At 64.9% G+C, this 24149-nt stretch overlaps 1 protein-coding gene across 2 annotated transcripts in view; it reads right to left on the bottom strand.

The window, feature by feature from the left end:
• Positions 1–23828, bottom strand: part of Ano1 (anoctamin 1) — a 77937-nt gene extending 54109 nt beyond the window's left edge. Inside the window, exons 1-6 of one of the 2 annotated variants that reach the window (XM_071615972.1) lie at positions 23646–23828; positions 15927–16256; positions 6208–6306; positions 5324–5475; positions 4031–4085; positions 1284–1335 (exon numbers count right to left, since the gene is read on the bottom strand). In XM_071615972.1, coding sequence (XP_071472073.1) covers positions 1284–1335; positions 4031–4085; positions 5324–5475; positions 6208–6306; positions 15927–16256; positions 23646–23753 — 796 coding nt within the window. In that variant the 5' untranslated portion in view covers positions 23754–23828. The remainder of the gene's footprint in view (positions 1–1283; positions 1336–4030; positions 4086–5323; positions 5476–6207; positions 6307–15926; positions 16257–23645) is intronic. The other variant, XM_071615973.1, reaches the window with a different exon arrangement.
• Between the last annotated feature and the right edge of the window lie 321 nt (positions 23829–24149).

A 24149-nucleotide genomic window follows, 5' to 3' on the forward strand; every position in this document is an offset into this window, starting at 1 on the left:
GGCACCGGACCTGTCTGCCCCTCCCAGGGGCAGGGGACCAGCCCCCCAGGAGACTGGCGGGAATCACAGACCCTCCACCCCAGGCAACCCGAGCCGGACACCAGCTCTGCCCAGTGGCTCTGACCCAGGCTCTTTACAGACCTTCAAGCAGCCACATATGTTTCTGTGGGACACCATGGGGACAAGGTCCCAGACCCAGCCGGGACTGGAGCCATGCGTCCCTCTGCCTCTGGTGCTGTGCTCAGCTTCGCTCTGGCAGCCCTGAGCTCCCAAGGTGCCCGCTTCCCACCTGCCCAGCAGGACCTGCCCCTCTGGAGACCCTGGCCACAGCAGTGGGGACAGTTTTCCGGGCTCCTCCTGACTGTGCAGGGGCTCACTGAGAGGACACGGCTTTGAGATTTTAGGCCTAGAAGCTTGTCTTTGTGAGTGACCTTGGCCATGATGGCCAGGACACAGCGGCCAGCCTGAGCCCCGAGGGGTGTCTCCCTGCTGTCCCCAGGAGCCCCCTGCTGAGCCATGCCCCCCTTTCTGGCCCTGTTACTTCCTGTGGCACCCCTCCCTTCTTGGGATGCCTTGGTGACACTCTGCTCTTCCCAGACTGCTCTGTCCCCCGTGACCCGTGCCTGGCCCCTGCGGAGGTCTTGTGTGCTGGTGAGGTTCGGGCTACGCGGGGCTGCAGGGAGGCTGGAGGGGCACCGGGGGCCCAGGGGGTGCTGGAATTAGCGACGGAGCCCGCAGGGGGCCAGGGACACGGTCGGCTTCTCAGCTGGACTTTTTGGGGTTCTGTGAACAGGTCCTTGAGGAGCCCAGTGGACTCGGGGCATCTGCACATGTGGCCTCTGGCCAGGGCAGTGCTTCGCGTGCCTGGGGTGGGCTGCATCAGAGCCCCTGGGGCTGGAGGCCAGGGCCTTGGCCAGCTACACCCAGCCGGGCTGCAGCTTCCAAGAGCCCTGAAGAGCTGCTTGGGCCGTGGCCCCCCGTGGGCTCCCTGGCAGCTTCCTGCTGGACCGCGAGGGTCAGGGAGGCCTCGGAACCTGGTCTGCTCCACCGGCTCCCCGCCCGCCCGCCCGGCGGGTCTCAACCACAGGCTCACGAGCACAGGTGGACTGGAGGGCCTCATTGTTTAAAAGTGCCGGCTGTAAATCTGCCCCCCAAGCTGCCCGGCCCTCCTGCCCAGCCCTCCTGCCCGTCTACCAGTCACAGAGGCGTAAATCAAAACCCTGTGTGACTGGGGGTGACTGGCCCCTCGGAGGCCGCCCTCCCGAGTCCCAGCGAGCGCCTACCCATGCTGTACTTGGCCTTGGTACACGTTGTCCTCTTCAGAATTTCATAGACCTGTGGCGGGGACAAGGAGGGAGGGGCAGTTACCGTAGGCTCCTTGGCCGGCAGCACCAGCTTCGCTGGAAGGAACCAGTCAGATGTCACAAGGGACAGAGCATGTCCCAGGGAAGGCGGTGGCCCTTGCTAAGGGACGTCCACCGAGCTCAGGATGCCGCAGGGTCAAAGGTCTGAGGCTCCTGGGGACCAGTGAGTGACCCTGGAGGACTCCCATCCATGGCGTCCCTTGGCCAGCCACAGCACAGCACTGACCACGCCCAGCAGGACCCCTCCTGGTACCATAGCTGCCCCAGAGCCCTGTGTGGCAGGGTCACCATCCCTTTTGGCTGAGAGGTGAACTGGAGCAGGTCCCTCCTGGACACAGCCCCAGGTGTCCCTGAAGTCTGGGGAGGGGCCAAGGGTGGCAGGTAGGTTCTGGGATCCCAAGTCACACTGACGGGCACCAAGGCACCCAGCAGAGCCCTCTATGCCCAGACAATGCAACTGACCAGTGGCCTCAAGAGCCCGGCTGGGAGTCCGCCTGCCGGATCTGAGTGCCCGCTGCCACTCGGAGCTGTGGGACATCAGGCAGCTGGCTCCCACCTGCCTGGGTCCCATGTGCAAAGTGGGGAAGGACGCAGCCGGACCCGCGGGGCACACCTGGAGCGTACTGAGGTTCCGCACCCGCCCCTCTGCTCCCCTCCCTCAGGCAAGCCAGAGCCCCTCCAGCGGCCACCAGCCTGCACCCCCTGGCCCGGCCGCCACCTGCTCCTGTCTCCTGTCTCTGTCACCCGCTGTGCAGCGGCTCGGCCTTCCACCCTCTCTACTGCCCCTCCAGGGTCTTCACCTGTCCCACACAGGCCCACGGAGCAGCTCCCTCCCCCACTGTCCCCTCCCCCTGGACCTCCCCTTCTGCCCCGTGCTCATGTGCTCAACACCCAGCTGCAGGCACACAGCAGGTGCTCAATAAATACCTGCCAAATGAAGCAACCACTTTGCTTGGATGCTCCTAACATCCCTGTCGACAGCAGATTGACCCCATTCTCTTGTGACCACCTCCTCCCTTCTACACAGTCACGGTCCCCATTCACAGCTGTCACCATGACCCCATGTCAGCCTTTCATCTGCTCTCCCACAGTCAGCCCCTGGAAGCTCTAAACAGTTCTGACCACACCCAAAACCCTGCTCTGCAACTCTCTTTGGCTCCCCAGTGCCTTCCAACTGACTTTGTAAGACCCAGGATCGGCACATTGGGCCCCTCCCCATTGGGTGCTGCTCTCTGACTTCTACCTACAGGCTCGGAATGGCTGCAGGGCGGGGCCGTGAACCTCCACACCATGGCGGTCAGGGGTGCCCTGGAGCACACTGGGGTCTGTAGGGAGCAGACAGTGGCCTCCGCCCACCCAGAAGTGGATGCAGCCAGGGCCAACGTGGTGCTCACGGTAGCCATCACCCAGGGACCACAGCCTGAACTGGATCCAGCAGGTGCCAGGGAGCTGGCTTGGGGCTGTGATCTTCGCCCCTCCCTGTCAGCAAGGCCGGATCCACACATGTGCACCTGCCCTGAGCTCCCGGGAGCGCTAGGCGCCTAGAGATGGCAGAGGTCAGGGTGCAGAGACGTGCTGAAACGTGACCTGGGACTCCGCTCACCCAGGTGGCTGTTCCAATTTCCCTGTCACCGTGATGGAGAAGCGACGCTATTAGGGTTGGCAGCGTGGTGGCTCTCCCAAGCGGCTGACATCTGAGGGACGTGCTAGCCCCGAGCCCGTGGGGGCGATGCCCTCGCCTCAGCCCCTTGCTGCTTATTATCACGAGATGTAATTGCAAAAATCCATCAGCAGCTCCATTAGTAATACCAACCACGGAGGTGCCTTAGTTCCCAGCGCAGTGCCCACGTGACTGTCCTGCCGGCCGCACCAGGGAGCAGGCAGAGAGCCTCACCTGGACTGACGTAGGCTCCAGGACCCGCCCGAGGGCACAGGGCTGGGGACGGGAAGAGGGTGGACAGGACCCGGGCCGCCCCAACGTGACCTGTGCCACGGTCCCGCAGTTGGCCGCCTGCCAGTCTGGGGATGACAGTGGTTATCTGCCCCAGGTCAACCAGGCAGTGTCCTCTCGGCCCTTGGCCTCTGCCTGGCCAGCAGGCTGGGCGTCTGGGCAGGGAGGAGAGAGCGGCCGTGATTTGGCTGCGAGGCTAACTTCTTGTTTAGATAGAAATTGGGGCCTGAGCCACGCACAGCCCAGCTTGGCGGGGGCACAGTTGGCGGCCGATGGATAAACAGCAGGCTGTACCTTGAGCAGAGCAGGGTGGCCTGCTCGGATTTCAAACTGGGTTTGCTTTTCTGGCAAAGGCCTGGAAATATATCCAAACGCATGAACTTGGCTCCCACTGCCCATTCCTCCTGCTCAGACAGCCGCGCCAGGGACCCACAGCTAGGCCTGGGGAACTCGGGAGTCGCCGAGAGGCCCCCCAGGTGTGGGACTGCACAGGTCCCCCTCCCTGCCCTCCTGTTGCTCTGTCCTGTCTCAGGCTCCTCCTCCTGCTGGCCATCCCCTGGGTCACTTGCTGCCCTCCCAGTTCATTATCCTAATTATTTCTGTCACAGACAATTAGAGGCGGCTCCCACCCAGAGGAGTTTCACTGAAATGAAATTATCTCTGCCGTCCCCAGGGCCACCCTGCTGGTGAGGCCATTCCACGGCGTGCTACTTACTATGGAGCTCCGGGTTTTGCTGTCGAAAAAGGAATCCTTATCAGAGAGGTCGAATCTGTTGAAAGGCAGGGAAGGAGACGGGCCGCTTGTTAGATGTGAGACTGTCACATGCCAGGCACGGTCTGTCCACCTGGGGCACCAGGGGCAGGCTCTGCCCTGGACAGGGCTCTGAGACCCATGCTAATGGGAAGTGGGCCCAGGGGCAGGAGTGGCCTGAGGCCTCCCTGAAGATGCTGCTCGCCCAAGGTGACATCCTGAGTTGGTAGCACTTAAAGTCTCTGCTTCAGCACTGGGGGACAGGGACAGTATCATCCTACTGTGAGACAGGTCCGGTTTCGAAAACAAGCAGTTGGGGTCTCAATGTCATGGATAGCACGGAGACTGTCTGAGGCTTCCCGAGAGCAGAGGGGACCTGGGAGGGACAGGGCCTCCCTCTCCATGGACTCTGAGGAGAGCTCAGCCCTGGCCAGGCAGGGAGAGGGCACCACCTCTGGTGCCCTGCTCTGGGCTGGTGGGGGAAGCGGGGCTGGGGTGGCTTCCTTCTCTCTGGGCAGCCTCCACTGGGCAGGGTGGCCCAGCGACGTACGTGTCCCAGGGCAGCAAGCCCAGTCCTGGGCGAGGCTCATGCATGCCCTGCCCCTTTGTCCACCCATGAGGCCTGAGGTGGCCTCTGCCCTGGGACGCACCTTACAAATGCCCCTGGGTCCCCAGGCCCGGGGGTTGCGCTCCTCCTCTGCCCCGGCTCCTGTGCCACCCAGCAGGCCGGGCAGAGGCCGTGCAGCCACTGCCGACCCAGGTGGCCACGCCCACTGCCCTGGGGAGCAGAGGAGGCAGGAGGTTCCAGCAGGGGCATGGCACTGCCAGGCAACACCGCGTGGCTATGGGTCCCCAGGGCCGTGGGACGACACTGGGGACGCCTTCCGATCCCTTCCTCCCTGAGCTGCTTGGCTTATGGCTGCCCAGGCCACAGCAGGGGTGGTCACTGACCTGCCCCCCAAGGGCCCGAGCCGGGCAGGAGGAGGACGCCGGGGTCTCTGCTCTGGGGCCCAGGCGAGGGCCCAGGCGATTTTCCTAGTGCCACACCCCAGTGAGCCCCTCCCTCAGCTTCTCAGTGAGCTCAGAACCCACGGCCATGGCCACTTCTGGGCTCAACAACTCCAAGCCCCCTCAGGACGCGAGCCCTCCGAGGCCCAAGGCCCCCTTTCCTTGGGAGAGGAGCATCAGCGTCACCTGCAGGAGTCACGCTGGAGGCTGGGGTCAAAGAGCGGGTCCTGCGGGGAGGGGCCCACTTACAGGTGCTGCTTCTCCCGGGAGAAGGGGTAGGAGAGTCTCTTCATGGTCTGGGGCCTGTGCTCGGCCACCCTGGGCTGGATGGGGTCTGTGATCTTCTGCAGGACGGAGTTGATGGTCTTCAGGAGGCCGCGCGTCTCGCTCATGTGGTACATCTGCAGAGGGGGGACAGGCGTCACGCTGCGGAGCCCTGACCCGGGGCCTATCCTGGACGCCCCCAAGCTGGGGCGGTGCCTCCTGGGGACAGTACAGGGCTGGGCTCCCTTTCTGAACCAACCCTCCACGTTTCAGGAGCATCGGGCCAGGGGCTCAGTGGGGCCACACTCCAGAAAACCTCTCAAACTTGTTTTTTGGTTTCCAAGGAGGGGATCCGAGGGTCTCAGTGGAGAGAAGCCGGGCCGACTCGCCACTGACCCCACTTCAGCCCCCGGCCAGTGACGCCAGGCTCAGCCTCACTGTCCAGCTGCCCTCCAGCCACCAAGTATTCAGAGACCAAGAGGACCGGTCAGGGCAGGACATGTAATCACACTGGATTTGATAAACAGCCGAGACCCCCAGGCATTAAAGACCCCGCTCAGTCTGCTGTGTCTGAGCTTGTGACCCATCCCCACGGCGGGAGGCAGGCTTCTGTGCGCCGACCTTCAGGTGGGATGTGGTCTGGGGTCTCTGAACACCACCCAGCGCTGGGTCACGTTCTTCTCCACGATCAGGACGTGGACACCCAGGAGGCTCCGTCACCCCTGAGCCTCACTGCCCTTCCGGGGGTGGCAATTGAGACCCTGGCTTTTCTGAACAACTCAGAGCCTCGTGGTGAAACACCCTGTGGCCAGGCATCTGGGTGACACTCAACCCGCGGTGTATTTTGGAGGAGAAGCGTCACCACCAACCTTCTTTGTTGGCATCTTCAATTTCAGAAACTCAGCCTCTCTGCAGAGCACACTCCAGGGGGCGTGGATTTTGACGAAGCCAACCCCGTGGATTTTAGTCTAGAAAGAGAAGAAGGATCTCGGTCAGGGTGGGCCGCGCCTGCTGAGAGCCCCGTGTTCTTCTGGGGTCCTGGGACTACGGGGCAGCTCCTGCGCGGGCTGTCGGTGCCCATCACCCACTTCACCCGGACACAGCTCGAGGGCTCCCTGCAGATGGTGGCAGCACAGGGGCTAAAGGGACTCCCCCAGGTCACTGCAGAATGTTTAAGAGTCAGGAGGGCCTAGTGGGGAGCACTGGGGTCAGAGGCTCCAACCCAAAGGGAGTTTTCAGGGAAACTGAGTCGAGGGCTCCCAAAGCAGCCCAGGCCACGGACCAGGGCACTCAGGGCCCCCTAGGTCTCTGCCCATCCTCTGGGCATCTTCCCTCCACAGCTGGGGCCACCTCCGCCTGCTCACAGCCACCTCCTGGGGTCCTTGTCTGCTCAGGCCTCTTTCTCCCGCGAGCCACCGGGTGCAGGCCCAGGTTCACGTCCGGGCCCCCACTGAAGCTCGGACAAGTCTCTTCTCCCTGGTCCTGAATAACGGTGATGAACAGGCCACAGGTGCACTGCAGCCAGGGTACACAGCGGCGGAGCCAAAGCCCGGGTGGGGGACATCCAAGAGCATGGAATCTGCAGCTGCAGAGTTAACGCCCCCAGCGAGAGCAGAGCCTGAGGGGTGCGTTCCCAGGGCCCTCACAGCTTCTGGCCTGGTGCAGAGGTCCTGAGGAGCCATGCTGCCCTGGCGACCCTGCACCAGCTTGGGGAAGGGGACCCCTCCCTGACACCAGGTCCTTCCTTTGCTTCTCTCGTCCTTCTTCTGCTGACCGCCCACCAGCAGGCATTAGTGTTGGTGATGAGACTCACTGTCACACCCCGTGGTCTCCCACACCCGCCCCAGCACAGGCCTTGGTGCACCTGGACGTGGCCTGCTCTGCCCATAGGAGCTGGCCACCCACAGTAGGTACCCCACCCATGTATGGGGTGCATGAAAGAGAAGAAGGACGGGCAGTAAGCGGCCATGGATGTCCACCAGGTGCCTGCGGCCAGCCCCGCCTTGTATGCGTCATGGCGGGTGAGGTAGGCCTGTGGCTGTGCTCAAGGTGCAGAAGGGAAACTGAGGCACAGAGGTACCGAGCAGGCCAGCATGTTGCATTAGTGTCCTGGGACTGCTGTGACCGAGCCAAGGGGCTCCGAGCAACAGAGACACAACTCCAGTCCGGAGGCCACAATCCAAACTTAAGGTGTGTGCAGAGCTAAGCCCTGTCCAAGGCTCCGGGGCACGTGCTTCCTGCCTCCCCAGCTTTGGGGCCTCCAGATGTTCCCTGGCTAGTGACCATGCCACTCCAACCCTGGCCTCTGCCAACTCCTGGCCGTCTGCCCTCTGTGACTCTGTGCCCCCTGTGTTCCTCCCTCCACTGGGTTTAGGGTCTCTCTCCTACTGGGCTTGGGGTGGGCCTAAGGCTTCCAGAAACGCCTCTCTACTTCCCTCTGCAAGACCTTTCTTCCAAACGAGGGCACATCTGCGTGCGCCCCGAGGACGTGCGAGCCCCTCCGCCCACCCCCAGGGGCCTGGCAGCTCCAGGCCTTGTGGAGACTTGTGCAGGAGCCTGCCTGAATGGTCAGGGCCAGTGTGCAGAAGCACAGGCCTGGGCGGGGCCTGAGCTGCTTCAAGGGCACGGAAGGACCAGGGCACTCCAGGTGCAGGGCGGATGGCCTGGCTCAGAGGTGGGCAGGGTGGGGCACTCCTGGGGAGCCCGGAGCCCAGGGCTAGAAGGTAGCAGGCACGGGCCTGGACGCCCTCTGGGAACCATGCGTGGTTCTTGGCATGGGCTGGGAGGAGGCCTCCCAGGGCCCTCAGGGGTAGAGTCCTCAGTCCTCCAGCTGCCCTGGTTCGATTCCTGCTCTGCCCCTGTGTGGTCTCTGGCAAGTGACTTAACCTCTCTGTGCCCATTTCCTCATCTGTAAACGGAGCAATAAAAAACCCAACTGACAGAGCAAGGGGCCTCTGGTGCCCATAGCAGTCCCAACGCAGTGGCCTGACTGGCGGGAGCAGGCTGAGCTCAGGACAGCCTCTCCCTGACCACAAGGCAGCTGAGACCACGCCTGCCCTGCTGAGAAGTTCAAAGCATTTCCCCAGCCCAGCCACAAAGGGTCTCCCGGTACTGGTGACTCACAGGCTGACATCATGGGACACCCCTGAGTCAGGGGAGAGGGCCGTCCCCAGCCACATGTGGTAGAGTCTGTCTTCTGTTACAAACCCAGATGGATTTCTGTGCACTGCTCACTGCAGGCGGAGACCCAAACTCTGCCCTCAGAGTCCACCGAGGTGTCTGTGGAGGTGACCAGGCCAGCGTCTGCTGCCACCCCTCCCCCCAGGAGAGCGTGCTCCCTGCCTGTTGAGGGGGGTCCCTCCAGGGAAACATCTGGTGAGATTTGGGAGAGGGGTCCTGGGACCGAGTCAGGAAAAAACACGTTTTGAAGCGCGTACCCAGCACGGCACAGCCCCCCACGGCAGGAAGACCCAGGGACAGCCGGGCCCCTCCATCCCCAGCCCAAGACCCCAGGGGGGCAGCTTCTGTCTGGCTTGGCCCTGGCGTGGGAGTGTTTGAGGCCACAGATCCACCAGTGCGGAGAGTCAGGCCTGGGGTCGGGGGAGAGGCTCTGTGCGGGACAGCACCAGGACCCCGAGTCCCCAGCCACAGGAGGTGGGAGGCGTGGGCAGGCTGAGCAGAGCAGAGTGGACACTTCCATCCCGAGCCCAACGCACACGAGCTCTGAGCTCCCCAGAGTCGTTTGGGTCCCAGTGCCCTCCCTCAGAAGATCACAAACAAAAACGCAGAGATCCCTGTGGGAGACTTGTGGTGGCCAGGGACGCCAAGGTGCCCCTCCCCCAGCCCTCCTGCCGCCTGTGGGCCTGCACGTCCATCAGGGGGCCAGTGGAGGGCTCCCACGGCTGGCTGGCCTGGCATCTGCCTGCCCTTCTGCGGGCACCGGCCTCGGGTGAGATGTGACCGGGGCAGGCTGTGCCCTGGGCTGGAGGGCGGTGTCTGGTGTTTGCTGAGCAAGGGGAGAGGGCAGGGGGCCACCTTTACAGAGCGCCCTCTGGGCCCCAGCTGGCCGCCCCGGCTCTCAGCCCTCCCCCTCCCCCAGCCCCCGCTGGTACCGAGGTCCAGGGGCTGGGAGGGCCTGCAGGGGGTGTCACACAGGAGCTCCAGTTGGGCTCCTCCTGCCCTCCACTCACGGTCCCCGAGGGCACGGCACGGCCTACAGGCCAGGGATGCCCTCAACACGGGGCTCGGGCCTACATGAGGCAGAGCCCCCGCTAACTGGACATTCCCCGTCTCAGTCATGACTGGCCATGTCCACGCTGCACAGGGAGACCTGGCAAGGCTTGGGACAGAGCCACCAGGTCCTGTGTCACTTCCCTCAGGGAGAAGGACTCCTTCTAACCCCTTTTGACCCTGTGTCCAGTCTCAGGTCTCAGGGCTGCGGAGAGCAGTGGACGTGGTCTCAGGGGTGGACCAGGTGCGTTGCTGGTCTCCACGCAGGGACAGGCTGTGACACCTTCATCCTCAGCCCTCGACCTGGCTCTGGCCCAGGCCCGCCAGACCACAGCTGGTGCTGCAAGACAGACCTGTCAATCAAAGGCCTTCGCTGTGGACGGGGAGGCCGGGTCAGCCCCCGGGGGAACAGGACAAGGTGCAGATGAGAAGAGCAACCAGGTACCATGGCCTCCAAGGTACCCAAGAACCAGGAGAATGGCAGGGCTCACAGGTGACAATGTGAAGGAGCACCCAGCACCGAGTCCTCCTGGGGCAGCTACTGACGTGGTCACCTGGGCAGAGCCCAACCATGGGGGCGGGGGTCAGGAGACCTCCCCACAGGTGGGCCCTGGAGGTCACTGTCAGGTGCCCCACAAAGGAACAGCGTCCTCCCGCAACCCCAGGGGCTGAGCAGGAGGCAGGCCTGGTGTGGCTCTTGAGCTAGACAGTGGCGGTCTGTCCACCCTGAGGAACCGGCAAGGCTACCATCCGCCTGACCCTCCCAAACTCAGGCCCCTCACTCTCGTTTGTCCTGAACAGAGAGAGAAGACGGGGGCAGAAGGGGAGGGGGAGAGCCACCGAGAGGGCACGAGCCTTCAGCCACAGCCCCGGGGCCACCCTCTGGACAGGGCACCTTCATCCCGGGCCTGGGAGCCCTGCAGGGTTCCAGAGGTGGGTGACCAGCAGAGGAGCATGGGACCCAGCCTGGGGCGGGGCCGGGAGCCCCACCCATACTGCACCTGGGCCTGGGGAGTCAGGCCCCAGGTCAGCTCCCCCGACCTCGAGGAGAAGAGACGCTAAAGGACGGGAAGTGACAGACGACAGCGCGGCTTGGAGAGGAACCAAGCTGAACTCCCAGGCATAAATGGGGAGCCTGCAGGCGCCCCCGTCCCTGGTGCAGGCGCTCCCGGCCAGCTCGCCTCCCGCACAGCGGCCACGGAATTCCTGACCTAAGGGCTGCCGCCTCCCGCGGGGCATGGACACCACGGGCTCTCAGGGCTGCGGCCAGATGGCAAAGGTCCCCCAACACCACTGCGGCCCCCCGGACACCATCCACCGGGGACTTTGAAGATACAGCTGAAAAAGAAAAGTCCAGAATCCGCTGCCACAGAAACGTTTCCACGGCACCAAGTCACCAAAGGAGCCACCAGGGGCGTCACGCACAGCTCTGGCCCTAGCAGAAGACTCGGGAGACAAAGCCCGCGGTGACGGGGGTGGGAGAGGCACCACCGGGACCAGGAGAGGCCCTGAGATGCCTGCTCTTCCCACAGGGGGCTGCGCAGGGCGGCTGGGCAGGGCCGTGGAGGAGCCGGGGCCAGGGGTCAGGAGCCAGCCTTCTGGGCCAGCCCTGGACCAGGAGCTCTGTCCCCCGCACCCCAGTCCAGGTGGCATCCTGGCCTGGCCCCTTGCTCCAGGCTGGGCAGCCATGGGCCTGAGCAGCTAGCTTCCAGACCCCCAAGCCCTTTTCTCTGTCCTCAGAAGCCAGAGAGACCTGCCACTGGCCGTCAAGGACCCCAGCCCCGCCTCCTCCGTGTCCAGGGCTGTGAGGAGCGACCCGGCCCCAGGGCCAGCCCACCGAGCCCAGACCTGCCTCTAAACCTGCTGTAAGCAGCAAGGGCCCCTCCCTTTCCCGTGACCAGGGCATCCTGCCTCTGTCCTCCCCGGTCCCCTGGAGGAGGTTGGGTGGGAGCCCCTGAGCAGGGGGACCCCCTCAGGCTTGAGTCTGACCCATCTGGCAGGAAGCGGGGCCCGGCTGCTGCTCTTGCCTGTGCCCTGGGAGTGGAGGAGAGAGGCCCTTGGCCTCGCGGGAGGCAGGCAGGTAGCTACGGCCCTGCGGCCAGCCCCAGGCCCACACCAGCCCCTTACCCTGGCCTCCAGTCCAGGGGACTTGCCGCTCGGCTCCTCGTTAAAAATGGGGATTCTGAGGCCCAGAGAGGGTGCCTCTTAACTCGGGGAGCAGCTGCCTTGGACCTGAACCCGCCTCCCCAGCCCGGGGCTGTGATCTCCTGCAGCTTGGGGTGATGTCCCACAGCTTGGGGTGACAGCCGCCCCCTTCCTCCCACAGAGCCACAGCCACTAGCTTTTCAGGGGCAGCATCTCAAAGATGGGGAGCAGATGCCCCCAGTGACCGACAGCCGGCTAGCCCACCAGCCCCAGGGAAGCCCGCCCAGAGACGGCAGCAGGCCAGCGGGCACAGGGGCCCGACAGCCCCCAGAGCAAAAGACTCGGAGGGTCCATGTCCTCAACAGAATCCACCAAAGCCAGGTCAAGTCCAGCGTCAGGGCAGTTGGGCCCCGGCCACCCGCCACACTGCTGGGATTTCAGCCAGTGGCCTGCTCTGCAATGACCCTGGACATTCTTCATGTCCAAGGCTTTGAGGCTGGACTTCACAAGTGTAATGGATTTTCACTGCAAGGAAACATGTTGGCCACCAACTCCTGCTGTCCTCTAATGGGAACCCCGTTAGCTGACCCCTCAGGGAGGTGGGGGAGGGAGAGTCGGGGGGGGAGGGGAGGGGGAGGAAAGGGGATTGGGGGAGGGGGAGGGGAGGCAGAGTCGGGGAGAGGCAGAGAACGAGGGGAGTGGGGGGATGACGAGAGAACGAGAAAGGGAGGGCAGGGGAGGGGGCGGGAGGCCCCCTCAGTCGGGCCTCCTGGCCCCCTGCCATTTCCTCCGCTGTCCCAGAGGTCCCCCACCTCTCCTTTAAGAGCCACCCTGCAGGTACGAGTGGCCAGCCCTTTCCTGCCCACCCAAGGCCCCTCCCTCTTCAAGGCATCTGGGACTTCTGTCTGGGACTTGCCACCAGCCCTCAGCGGGCTCTTGGCTCACAGGAGCAGCGGGGTCTCCGTGGAGAACTGAACAGCGCGGGGGCCTTGGAGGACGTGGGGGCCTGGTCAGAGCCGGCACTGGGACAGGCCCCAGGGCCTCTGGTGCATGCTCTGGCCCTGCAGGGAAGCCACCTGCTGCCCCAGGCCACCCGTCTCCCCTGCCCTGCTGGGGCCACGCCTCCCCCAGGCTGGCTGCCACCTCTGTGCCTGGGCCACCCCAGCCACGCCCCCCAGGGCCACTCCAGCGCGGTGCTCAGCTGGTGGGGGGTTGCACGGTATCCCCCCATAGATACCCTGACCCTGGCACCTGTGACCGTGCCCTTAATTGGAACCAGGGTCTTTGCGGATGTGGCCAAGGTCAGATAAAGTCACACTGGACTAGTGTGGCCCTGAAGAGAATGAGGAGAGCCAGCCGAGGGAGGCCCTGTGAAGACCAGGCAGGGACAGGAGAGATGGGCCACCAGCCGAGGACTGCGAGGCCACCAGCCGAAGACTGCGAGGCCACCAGGAGCTGGCACGGTGGGAAGGGCTCCCTGCAGCCGGGGGCCCCCGACGCCTGGACTTTAGACAACAGAACCCCAGAGCTGGGGGGGAGGCCTGCGCTGTTCTGTCGCCGCAAGAGACGACTCAGCTGTTATGTGGTCCCTGAGAGCCACCCCCACTGTCCCCTCAGCCAGATCACCTTCTGGAAGAATCACATGCTGAGTCGTGGGGGCCCCCAAGACACCCCTGCCTCAGGCCAGCCTCAGCGAGAAGGCGAGCCCTGTCCCTGTGACCTCTCAGCCCGCTGCATCCAGGGCCACACCTGGTCACACACAGGCACCCCACAGAGAGCCAGGCCAGGCTGCTCCTGCACCTGGAGACACCCCCTCCCCCAGGCCACTGAGCCAGGCCACCCATCTGGCCCCTCTGGGTCTTCTTTCTCCTTGCCTGAAGGTCCAGCCTTCGAAGCCAGGTTCCTTCCACTGGTGGGGGAGGAATTCTGGCCCCCAGGGACACTTGGCAACGTCTGGGGACGCTTTTGGCTCTCCCAGCCTGGGAGTGTCAGCTGGCCAGGCAGAGCCCAGGGGTGCTGCCAAATGCTGAATGCCAGCAGCCAGGGTCGAGGACTCCAGCCTGGGGTCTGAGCCTGGGGTCGTCGGGGGTTGGGAACCTGGCCCACCCTGTGGGTTTCTCTACGGAAGTGCACAGAGGCCCCAGGTCCTGATGGGGAGACCGGGCTCTCCTGGAGCCACTCTCAGTTCCAAGCCCTGGCTCCTGTCCTCTGAGCACAGCCGGGGGTGGTTCATCAGAGGTGGACACTCTACCCGGAAGCGGACCCCCTTAGTCCTCTCTGCTGACGCCGCAGGCCGCGGGCAGGGCCCATGTCCACCCGGCCTTCTCACAGACCAGGTTCTGGGATAGCAGGCTGCGGGCCTCGGGGCCACTCACCTCCCAGGAGGCTCTGGTCCCAGCGGCCCTCGAGGGCACAGGTGACCGCTGGGAGGGGGGACCAACTCCCTTCAGCCGCCTCGAACGCTTGGTCTTGCCCCTGCCCAATCCCAATTCCACTCCTAAGGGGCCGATGGGAAAGCCTTGTCCAGCTCCAGGGCCACAGCTCCCATGAAATTCCAGGGTCATTTACTGCAGGACTAAAGTTTTTGCTGGTGTCAGTGACCAATGTCCTTCTGACTGCTTTTTACTTCACATGCAGAAGAGACAACATAAATACACTAAAAAGTAGACATTTTCACACGGATTTTAGTGGGACATGGAAAGGACCCTGTTTTCAGCCCGGCCAGCACCCCCCACCCCCGGGGCCAACTGTGCACTGAGCACCTTGCAGGGCCACCCATAGCGACCCAGCGCTGTGAAGGCCACTGCCCTTTCCGGTGACAGCGGTGGACACTGAGGCCTTGCAGTTCACCAAGGACAGGCAGAGGTCGGGGCTCTGCCAGGTCGGTGTGCAGTACCAGACCTCAGAGGCCACTGTCAAGCTGGAGAGGCAAAGTTGTCCTCAGGGAAGAATGACAGAGAGAGGAAGGCCCCCGGGAGGACAGTGTGGAGTCGGCTCTCCCCCCTCGGCCCACCTCCAGGGCCCCCTCGCTGCCTGAGAGGGAGCTAATCTGTTCCTGCTATAAAGTGACATGTGAAATAAACGCTGTGTAGTGGCGGCATTGTTCCCAAGGCCGCAGGGCGGCGGGCAGAACAATGAGGAGGGCCAGGGGGAACCCAGGCTCTTCTCCAGGAGAGACCCGAGGACCAGCGCTCACCTGTGCTGGCCACAGTCCTCGGCATCAGGAGGAACTCCCTGAATTTCATTAGCTCCCATCCGGCAGGAGCCAGGCAAACGGCTCAAGGCCCTCACACACCTGGACGCCTCCCGGAGAGGACCCCGCACACACCTGCAGGCAGCCGGGCCCGGGGAGGAGCGGACCCAGCGAGACCCAGTGTCCGGCAGGCTCCCTGGCCTACCACGTGGGTCCCCGGTGGACAGCCCTGGGTGGAAATGCTCTGAAGGTTTTCTGTCACCAAACCAAAAGCACTAGTCACTCGAGGACCCGCAGTTCCTGCTGAGGACACTTAACCCCAAGCCCACCTTGTTTTCAACACCCACGCTGCCTCAGCCGCTGCCCACGTTGGCCTGCGGACTCCTTCGCCCACCCTTAGCCTGGGCTTGAGACTTCTGCTCGTTTCTGATTAATCTGCACGGTGACAGCTCAGCCGGCCAGGGGCTTCCCTTCCCCCGCTCATGTCATCAAGGGCACCCGGACACAGGGAGGCACAGAGAGGTTAAGACATCCGCCGAGGAGCACACAGTGATCACCATGGAAGGCAGCACCTGCCAGGCCACCCTCTGCACGTGGCTGCGTCTGCAGCGGCCACAGCAGCCAGGCCTGGCTGTGCCGGGTGGGGGGTATCCGGGGCACAGTGTTACCCGATCATGGATCTCACAGCAGGGCCCCACACCTGTCTCCTCAGTTGACAACCTCAGAAACCGAGGCCCAGAGAAGGGTCAAGGTCACCCAGGATAACCACGAGGACAGCTTCATCCTCTGTCCCTCTGACTGGACAACCTTCCCTGGGGGGCAGCGACAGACACAGGAAATGTCGGCCCCCGCGGGTCCCGGCTGTGCGGCCAGCGCAGGCGCAGAGCAGAGGCCGGTGGCCCGGGGCTCCCCAGCGCTGACAGACACTCTTCCTTCCCCTCCCGGGGGACGACGGTGGCACTGTCATCTGGCCCTTGCCCAGGGGAGCCCCGCCCGCGCCCCGTCCAGGAGGGTCCTTACGTCCTCGTCGCGCTCCAGCTCCAGGCCGGCCTCCAGCAGGTGGCCCTCGTACTCGTCCCTGCGGAACCGCTTGTCGTCCTCCTGGAAGTCCACGGGGGGCTCGGGCGCCGCGTCCACCGGGGCCCCCTTGCCGGGCAGCGGGTGGTCCTGCTTCCCGCGGCGAGCGCCCAGCGCCGTGTCGCTGGCCGGGGCCCTCCGGGCCAGGCCCCTGGCGCCCGCGGGCCTCTTGTGGTGGTACACCAGGATGTAGTCCACCTTGCGCCGGCCGTCCCGGAAGTACTGCCCGAACCGGCACCCGGCGTCGGGGTCCACGGACAGCGAGTTCAGCAGCTGCGGGGGGAGGAGGCGGCCGTCACCTGGCTGGCGCAGCCGGGCCCTCGGGGGCCACCCGCACACGGCCCCCACCACCCCAGGCGGGAAAGGGTCAGGAAGGGCCAGGGTCTGTCCCCAACCCGGACAGCGTCTCCTCGTCATTTCCAAAATGACAGCGCAGAGCAGCCCCACGGGGCGTTCCGCTGGTGCTGGGTGGTCCGGCCCCTAGGAGGGCCTAAGGGATTCGGGGCCCACCCCCTCGGACACAGAGAAGACCCCTGCTGAGAGCCAGGTTCTGTCCTGGGGCTGCCACACCAGGACAGGGGCGGGGTGACATTCTAGAAGGCCCGTTGGCTGCCAGCCACACCCTGCCCTCTGGTCCCTGGGGACACCACAGCTAGACGGAAAAAGCTGCCGAGGGCCACCTTCTAGGAAGGACCCGGCACAGGCCAGCGAGGTCAGGCAGGGCAGCAGCCCTCAGGTAACTGCAGGCGCCATCTCAGCCTCTGACCCCCGACACCGCGCCGTCACGTCAAGGGGAGGTGCTGGCCGGCTCCGCGGAGGCTTCCCCCAGACAGACGGCAGAGCAGGCGGCAGGAGGGGCCGAGAGGACAGGCCTGCGGCGGGCAGCGGCTCGTCTGGGGCACCGCAGGGGACCCCGAGGAGCACACTCAGCGCTGCACCCAGAGGGAGAGGAAGACGCTGGGTCTCTGCTGCTCCTGGGGCGTCAAGTCCCCCACCCATGCCCAGCCCAGAGGCTGCCCTCCCGGGAGAAGCAAGGGGCATCAGGGCTGCAGAGCCCGGTCTGAAGGCCTGAGGGCGTCGGGCAGAGCGAGGAGGAAGCGCCAGGCGGGTTGAGAGCCAGCGGTCTCAGGACTGTGACGCCCGGGGCCCCTCGGGGTCTGCTGGCTGTCACAGCACAGGCCAGCTGCGCGCCGTCTGGGCTGTCAGGACCACGGGGTGAGGGCACGCAGGGCTGCAGGCAGGCCTCCCAGCACAGTGGCCAGCAGGGGGTGCTGCCCGTGCCCCCACTCAGCTGGACTCCTCCTCAGGAAGCCTGCCCTGACCCAGAGCCCTGGAGTGCCCCTAAGCCTGTATGGGACTCGGCCGTCCCTTCCCCAGGGCACAGAGCAGCTGGAGAAGCGAGCAGACCCTCGTCCACGGTGAGCCTGCAGGCTCTGCTCCCCCCTCTGGGACCCACTGTACCCCATCCCTCCAGGCTGCCATGCTCCCCACCACAGCCCCCAGCCACCTCTGCCCCCCGTCCCACCCTGAGGTGTCCCCCGTCCCATCCCAGGTCCCCGCCGCTCCAGGCAGGAGGCTGGGAAGGCCCCCCGCTGCCTCCTCCCAGAGCTCAGCCTCTGCCACGGCCTAGCAGGCGGCCCTGGCCCTGGCCCTGACTGGCCACACAGCACCTAGGAAACCTCCCTGGGAATAAGGGGAGTCCTCAGGTACAGGCCCCTGGACCCCGGAGTGGCTCCCAGCCGTGCACGACGCTGAACAGCTCTTGGCCGGGTGAAGGGCTGGGGGACCTGGCTGCAGCCGGAGGGCGGCAGGCCCAGGGCACAGGGTCCGCGCAGTCTCCAGAACCCGGCACACTGGCACGGGTCGGGCAACAGGGAGAGGGAGGACAGACTGGGCCCGAGGACCTTGTCTGCTGGGCTGCAGGGCGCGGAGAAGGGGTCTTGGGCAGGCAGAGGCCCGGTCTGCCCAGCCTTCGGTAGGGTTGATGGCAGCTCTCGTGCCTCCTGCCTCCTTGGGGCAGGTGGCCCCAGGCCCCCAGCATCTCAGTTTCCCTGGTCCAGGTGCTGCCTCCAGGGGAGGCCGGGCCTCACCAGCAACTGAAGCCAGCAGGAGGCTGGAACTGTCCGTCACGTCTGCTACGTAACTGAGTCCAGCCCGCCCCGGTCACCTTCAGAGGACCCAGCAACAGCATGGGACCCCTCCAGGCTGCCCCCAGTGGGTCTCCACTCTGCTCCTGTGGGGGACCCTCCCAGGTGCTCATGGCCAGGACCACACCTGTGTGGGCAGGTGGCTTTGGGGGGGGTGAAGACAGGAGATGCAGCCCCAGCCCAGGGACGGACTGTGCACCTGGGAGACCACAGTGCCTCACACCTGCCACCAGCAAGGGGCACTGGAGTTCATGCTGGGGACCGAGGCCCGGGCCAGCAGGCGAAGAGGCCCCAAGGGGAGGAGCAGGGGAGGACTGAGGTCAGCCTCAAAACCGTCCCCACCGGGCATTCCAGCCCTTGATGGAGCAGGTTTCGGGGGCACCTCCCAGCATGGGCCTGCCATCCCACCCAGTCCCCTCAAGCCACCCGGAGGGCACCATGATCAGGTCCTGCTGACCGGCAGGGAACTGAGGCTCACGCAGGAAATGCAGTCAGCCCGGCTGCCCTCCTAGTGGCCCCAGGTGCTGAAGCCCCACTGGCCAGCCAGTGCCCAGCTCTGCTGGTAAGAGAGGGGTCACCTCTGGCCCCTGCTGCTCTGGGGCCAGAAGGCCAGTGGCTAAGCGGGGGCAGGACCCACAGCAGGCAGGTGCAGGCCAGGGAGGCTGAGGCAACCCTGGGCTGCGGGTCCCTCTGGGCAGGCCCAGGCCCAGCCCAAGTCCAAGGCTGGACTTGGTTCCTCTCCAGCTCCGAGGCCTGGGTGAGGCGCCAGGTCCCTCTGAGCCCCAGGTCTGGCTCTGCAGGACGGGGAGGGTAGCCCAAGCTGCCTCCCTGGCCAGGAGGGACAGCTGAGCTGATGACCGCCTGGCCACCCTGCCGAGCTCAGCAGGAGCAGGTCCAAAACGTGCCGGGACAGTGCCTGGGGGCCATCCCTGTCACCTGTTCCATCCAAGGCCGAGGGCAGAGGCGCCTTCTCAACATGTCATGAAGGTCGGGGCACAGTCACCGAGCCGGCCGGGGAGGCGCTGTCCCCTCCTCCCTGTGCAGTGGGCACCAGGCCACCCCGATACCAGGCCCTGCAAGATGTGGTCACGGTGCATGGGAAGGGGTGCACCCAGCGGGGCAAGAGGGCAGTGTGGACGCTGAGGGCACCCGCTGCGGCCCCCCCGGGGCTCGGCTGGGGTCTGGCCTGCGCTTCCTGTCCCCCCGCCCACCTCTCCTTCTTCCCACCCTTCCCAGGCCCTGTGCTGGCCCCACGTGTACCCGCCTCGTGCCCCCTCCCTCTCAGCCCTGAGCTAGGGCCCCTGTGGGGCCTCCTGTGTCCGGGACCCAGGGAGGACCAATGCAGGCCTTCTGTGCCGGGGCCACCTCGGAACCACCAGCTGCACGTTCTCGACCCACAGAGGCCCCTGAGCCCTGCCCTGACACACCTGCACCCAGAACCCAGCTACCAATCAGCTCAGTGCCTACGGGGCCCAGGGGACGCTCCTGGTCAGCAGAGGTGGTGGCGGACACTGAACTAGTCAGCAAGCAGCCCTCAGGGAAAGGGGGAAGAGCAGACAGCCACCGAAGCAGAGCAGGGACAGTCCCAGGAGCCGCCAGGACCCCTGGCTCAGTATAGACAGCACCACCTGTCCACGGGGGCCTCAGGGAGGAGCACGCTGCCCACCGCAGGGGCCTGACCGTCTCAGGGAACTTCCCAGCCTGGGGAGGGAGAGGGAGCCAGAGGCCTGACCAAGGATGACATCACCCTGCCTGTGCTCAAAGACCAGCTTTGTCACGAGCTGTGCTGCCCCAGACACGGGGCTCAACCTCTTTGTGCTTCCACATTCCTAAGACCTCCCACATTTGATAGGACCCCCCCCCCAAGGGGTGTTGGGAGGATTCCATGTCTTACTTTTCATTTTAGAATTTACAATAGGCCCTGCAGCGAGTGAACCCTCAACGGAAGTTTGGTCTCACTGGGAACTGAGTCACATGCCCAAATAACGAACCAGGGGGGGACAGGTGAAAATAATCTCATGGTCAGAGTGGACCACAGGTGAAAGGTGGAGCAGTGAGTAAGCCCTGTTGGGGAACCCCGGGGCTGGACCTCGTCCTTGATTTGCTATGTGGTCCTGGTTAGGTTGCTTTGTCTGTTTAGGTCTTTAGTTTTATAAAACAGGAAAAAGCCTACTTCAGTGAGGGTTAGTGGACGGCCCCTGGGGCAACTCTAGGCTGGCTCGGGGCGCCGGGGAGCCAGGCACAGGCAGGTCCAGGGAAGCTGCCCAGCGCCGTGTGGAGACCAGGACAAGGAGGCAGAGATAGACTGCAGTGAGAGGAACAGGGGTCTAAGCTTGGGAGAGGCTCCGAACCTCTGGTCCCTGCCCCTAGGAACAGGCAGGTGCCCTTGGGACACCTCTTGGGGACTTCCTCACGGTTGGGACTGAAGACGAGGTTGTGGAATGCAGGATGCAGGGAGCCTGACCAACTGCAGGCGCTGGGTCTGGGACCCGTTTACTGGCTGTGGCCAGCAGACGCCAGGCTGCGGCGCTGACACCCGGCCGGCCGGGCCTAAACAGGACGCCCCCCACCAGAAGCCTCAGTTCTGATCTGTGGGATGGGCTAAAAACGTCTCCTGACCAGGTCCCAGGATGCTTGTGGAGCCTGAGGACATCCCAAGGTCAGTGCTGGGTACTTGGGGGCGGGCAGTGCTCCTGAGAGCAGAGCTCCCCAGAAAAGACAGGAAAACAGCGGAGGAGGAGAAGAGCTCCACCAGGTCCCAGGGGAGAACGTCAGAGGACAAAGGTCCCCTCACAGCAGGCACATCCTGACAGCCCTGTCCCAGGCAGCACCAACAGGCAGAAAGGGTGGCCCGAGGCTGGCCCACCTAGCCCACCCCGGCCACTCCCAGACAGCCCAGACGGTGGTGAAAGGGCAGACCAGGGAGCCCTGTCTGCAGCTCGACCCCCGCAGAGTCCTCACGTTCAACTCTCCCTGCCGCTGGGCCCCGGAGCTGAGCTCACGCAGCTGGGAAAGGACGGCCATTCTGAGGGAGTCCACTGTGTTCTCCGTCTTGGAAAACGAGAGACCCGCAGTCGGCTTTTGGTTTTGAGGGTCTTGGAATTTCAGCCTGGAGTGAAACATGGATTTCAACTCCACTTTGATTTCAAGGAAGCTGTTTAGATGAGGTCATCAGCACTGCGTATGGACTTACTCCTCTGGGCACACTTGGTGGCAGAGAAGCAGTAAGTGCTCTCATCTCAGCAGGTGGGCAGATACCTGGGAGGCAGGTGTCTCCGGGTGTCTGGCTCACTGGAGCACAGATCTCAGGCTGCTGGTGGCCATCAGTTGGAAGGTGAAGACATTCAAGGATTAATGTAAAGCACACTTAATGACATCGCTGCTTCCACCTGCCTCGGGCTTAGGGCTATTCCTTCTTACTCCTGCCTCTGTGCAGACACGCGGGCTTTCCACCCTTGAACTTGGGGAGGAAGGCAGACACACAGTGTCTGGGAAACCTCAGCCTGGAGGGGAGGGACTTATTCTGTGGCCTACGTGGGCACATTTGGGATGCACATGGGGGACAGGACAGGAACCGTGGGAATGCAGCCCACGCCCACTGATGGGTGCATGTACAGAGCCCCCTTTGCTGAGCAGCTCTGGGTAGCGACTGAGCGGCACTGGCTAGACGGAGCTGTGCTGGGCACCCCGGAGGCTTTTCCTATCATCAGCCTGCCCTGCACCAACAACTCCCTGGCCCCAGAGCTGCTGCCCGTCCACAGTCCTCCAAGCCCAGTGAAGACAATAAGTGCAAGAAAGGCTCGCTGGCCTGGCCCGAGCCCACCCTTGTGTTTCTGGACTGTGAATCCTGAGCACAGGGCTGAGCGGCCCCTCCGTGGACGTGGGGAACCTCACCTGGTCCAGGCGACAGATGTTGGCTGGGTGTGGATAAGCAACAGGTCCCTGAGCTGAACCGCCAGCGCCAGGGGCCACTCCCCCAGGCTCCACTTCTCAGCCACACCAAGTCCCCGTCAAGCCGTGTGGGTCCACACTCCCAACACCTTGGTCTGTTCATCATCCTGCGCGGGCTGCCTGGAGTCCCCACTGGGATGTCCGCGACCTGCCAGCCCTCCTGTGCCACCTGCCTGTCTCTGAGGCCCTCCCTAGCTGCCTGCCCACCTGGTGAGTGAGTAGGTCATCGGCCCCTCTGGGCCTCAGTGTCCTGGTATGGTAACAGCACCTACCCCACACATTTGTTGTGAGTTAAACAAGCCAAGACACAGCGCTGGCCCAGCACTACAGAATTGTCCTTTGTCACCGTCCTGGGAAATGGGTAACATTCCATCTGTACTCCTCAGGCTCCGGAAGGGCTGAACCCCCCCCATCTCACTCTCTGTGGTGCCCAGGGGCCTGTGCAGCCCGCACAGCTCTGTTCAAAGGCTGACCCCAGCTTCTAAGGCGAGCCTGGTCTCCACCAGCACTCCTGGGCTGGGCGCTCCCTGCTGCTGTCTGCAAGCCCAGGTCAGGAGGAGCCCCCATTCCTCCCTCACCTGGTGCCCAGGGTTGGGTCTCGCACAGTGCCAGGTCTGACCAAAGCCCAGGTCTGGCCTTCCCGGGAAGACTGCGACTCCTGGCATTGCGCATGCCCCGCCCTGCACCTCGCACAGGGCCCTCCCCAAGCTCTCCAGCCCCCGGGCTAGAGGGACAGGCCAGGACAACCCCCATCTCCGGCAGCGGCTAGGTCCTGGGCAAAGTCTGGGAGGAGCCTTGAAGGGGGCTGCAGAGGGCGGGAGGGGAGGGGGATTCTGCTCTTAAGTCCCAGCGAGCTGCCGCGAGCGCCCCCGCCCCCACCCCGGCGGTCACAGCCCTCTCCTGGCAAACTTTGTCCTTTAAGTCAAACTCCTTTTGGGCGAATTCTGCCCCCAGGGGATCCCTGTGAACTGCTGGGTCCAACCCTGGGGAGTGTAATGGGGCTAGAGAGGAGCTCGGCAAAGGGGTCCCCAAACACGTGACCTGCTTCTCGCCAGCGCCCGGCCTCTTCCCTCCGCCGGGACGGCTCACAGAAAACAATTTCGTGCCCGCCGGCTGCCGTGGGCATTGAGAGTTCCCGTGCGGGGCTCAGCGCCCTGGGCAGGACGCGTCCTGGCAGGTGGGGCCGCCGGTGGGGCCTGGCGGCTGCCAACCCGACCTCCGCCCTTGTCCCCTAACGCCACCCCCGCTGCCCCCAACGGCACCCTGGCCCAGGCCTGGAGGGGAGGGTCCCAGCACCTGCCCGGGGCCATGCGCTCCGGGCTGCGAGCGGGGACGCGGCCCCCGGGCGCTGGGTTTCGGGGGTGGGCGCCGCGCCCCTCACGGGCGCACGGGGCCGGGCCGCGGCGCTTTCCGGCCGGCGCACGTGCGCAGGTGGGCGCCCCCCGCGCGGCACCGAGAGGGCGCCCGGGAGCCACGCAAGGCCCCGCCGCCGCCCGACCGCCGCCCTGGGCGCGCGGCGCAGGTGCGCGGCCCGCCCCGCCCGGTCGCGGCCGCCCGCACTCACCGTGCCCTCGGACGGCAGGTAGCCGATGTCTTCGATGGCGCAGATGTTGATGATGTGGACGCTGCGGTCCTCGGCCGGGAGCGTCGAGTACTTCTCGTTGACCCTCATCGTGGCCGCCTGTTCGCTGGGACCGCCGGGCGGCGCGCCCTCCCCATCCACGGCCCCGGCGGCCTCTGCAAGCGGAGACGGCAGCGTTCGCGGCGCTCGCAGGGGGCCGGCCTTCCCGCGCTCCGGCCGCAGGGGACGTGGCCGCCTCCCGCTCCGCCCGCCGCCCTCGCCCGCCCGCCCGGGCCGCGCACCGTGCGGGGCGCGCCCGACCGTCCCCCGGGCCGACCGCGCCGCCACCTGGCTGCTGGTGCCGAGGCCGCCCGCGCCTGGTCGGGAACTTGGACGCCCGCCTGACTCCTTTCCTTAAAGATATAAGCGCACTCCGCCCGCTCAGGGCAGGGGCGGCGGCCACGCGGGTCAGATTTTCCGTAGAAATTTAAACACAGGAAGAAGGTA

This window comes from Marmota flaviventris, chromosome 9, assembly GCF_047511675.1.
Source record: "Marmota flaviventris isolate mMarFla1 chromosome 9, mMarFla1.hap1, whole genome shotgun sequence".
Lineage (NCBI taxonomy): Eukaryota > Metazoa > Chordata > Mammalia > Rodentia > Sciuridae > Marmota > Marmota flaviventris.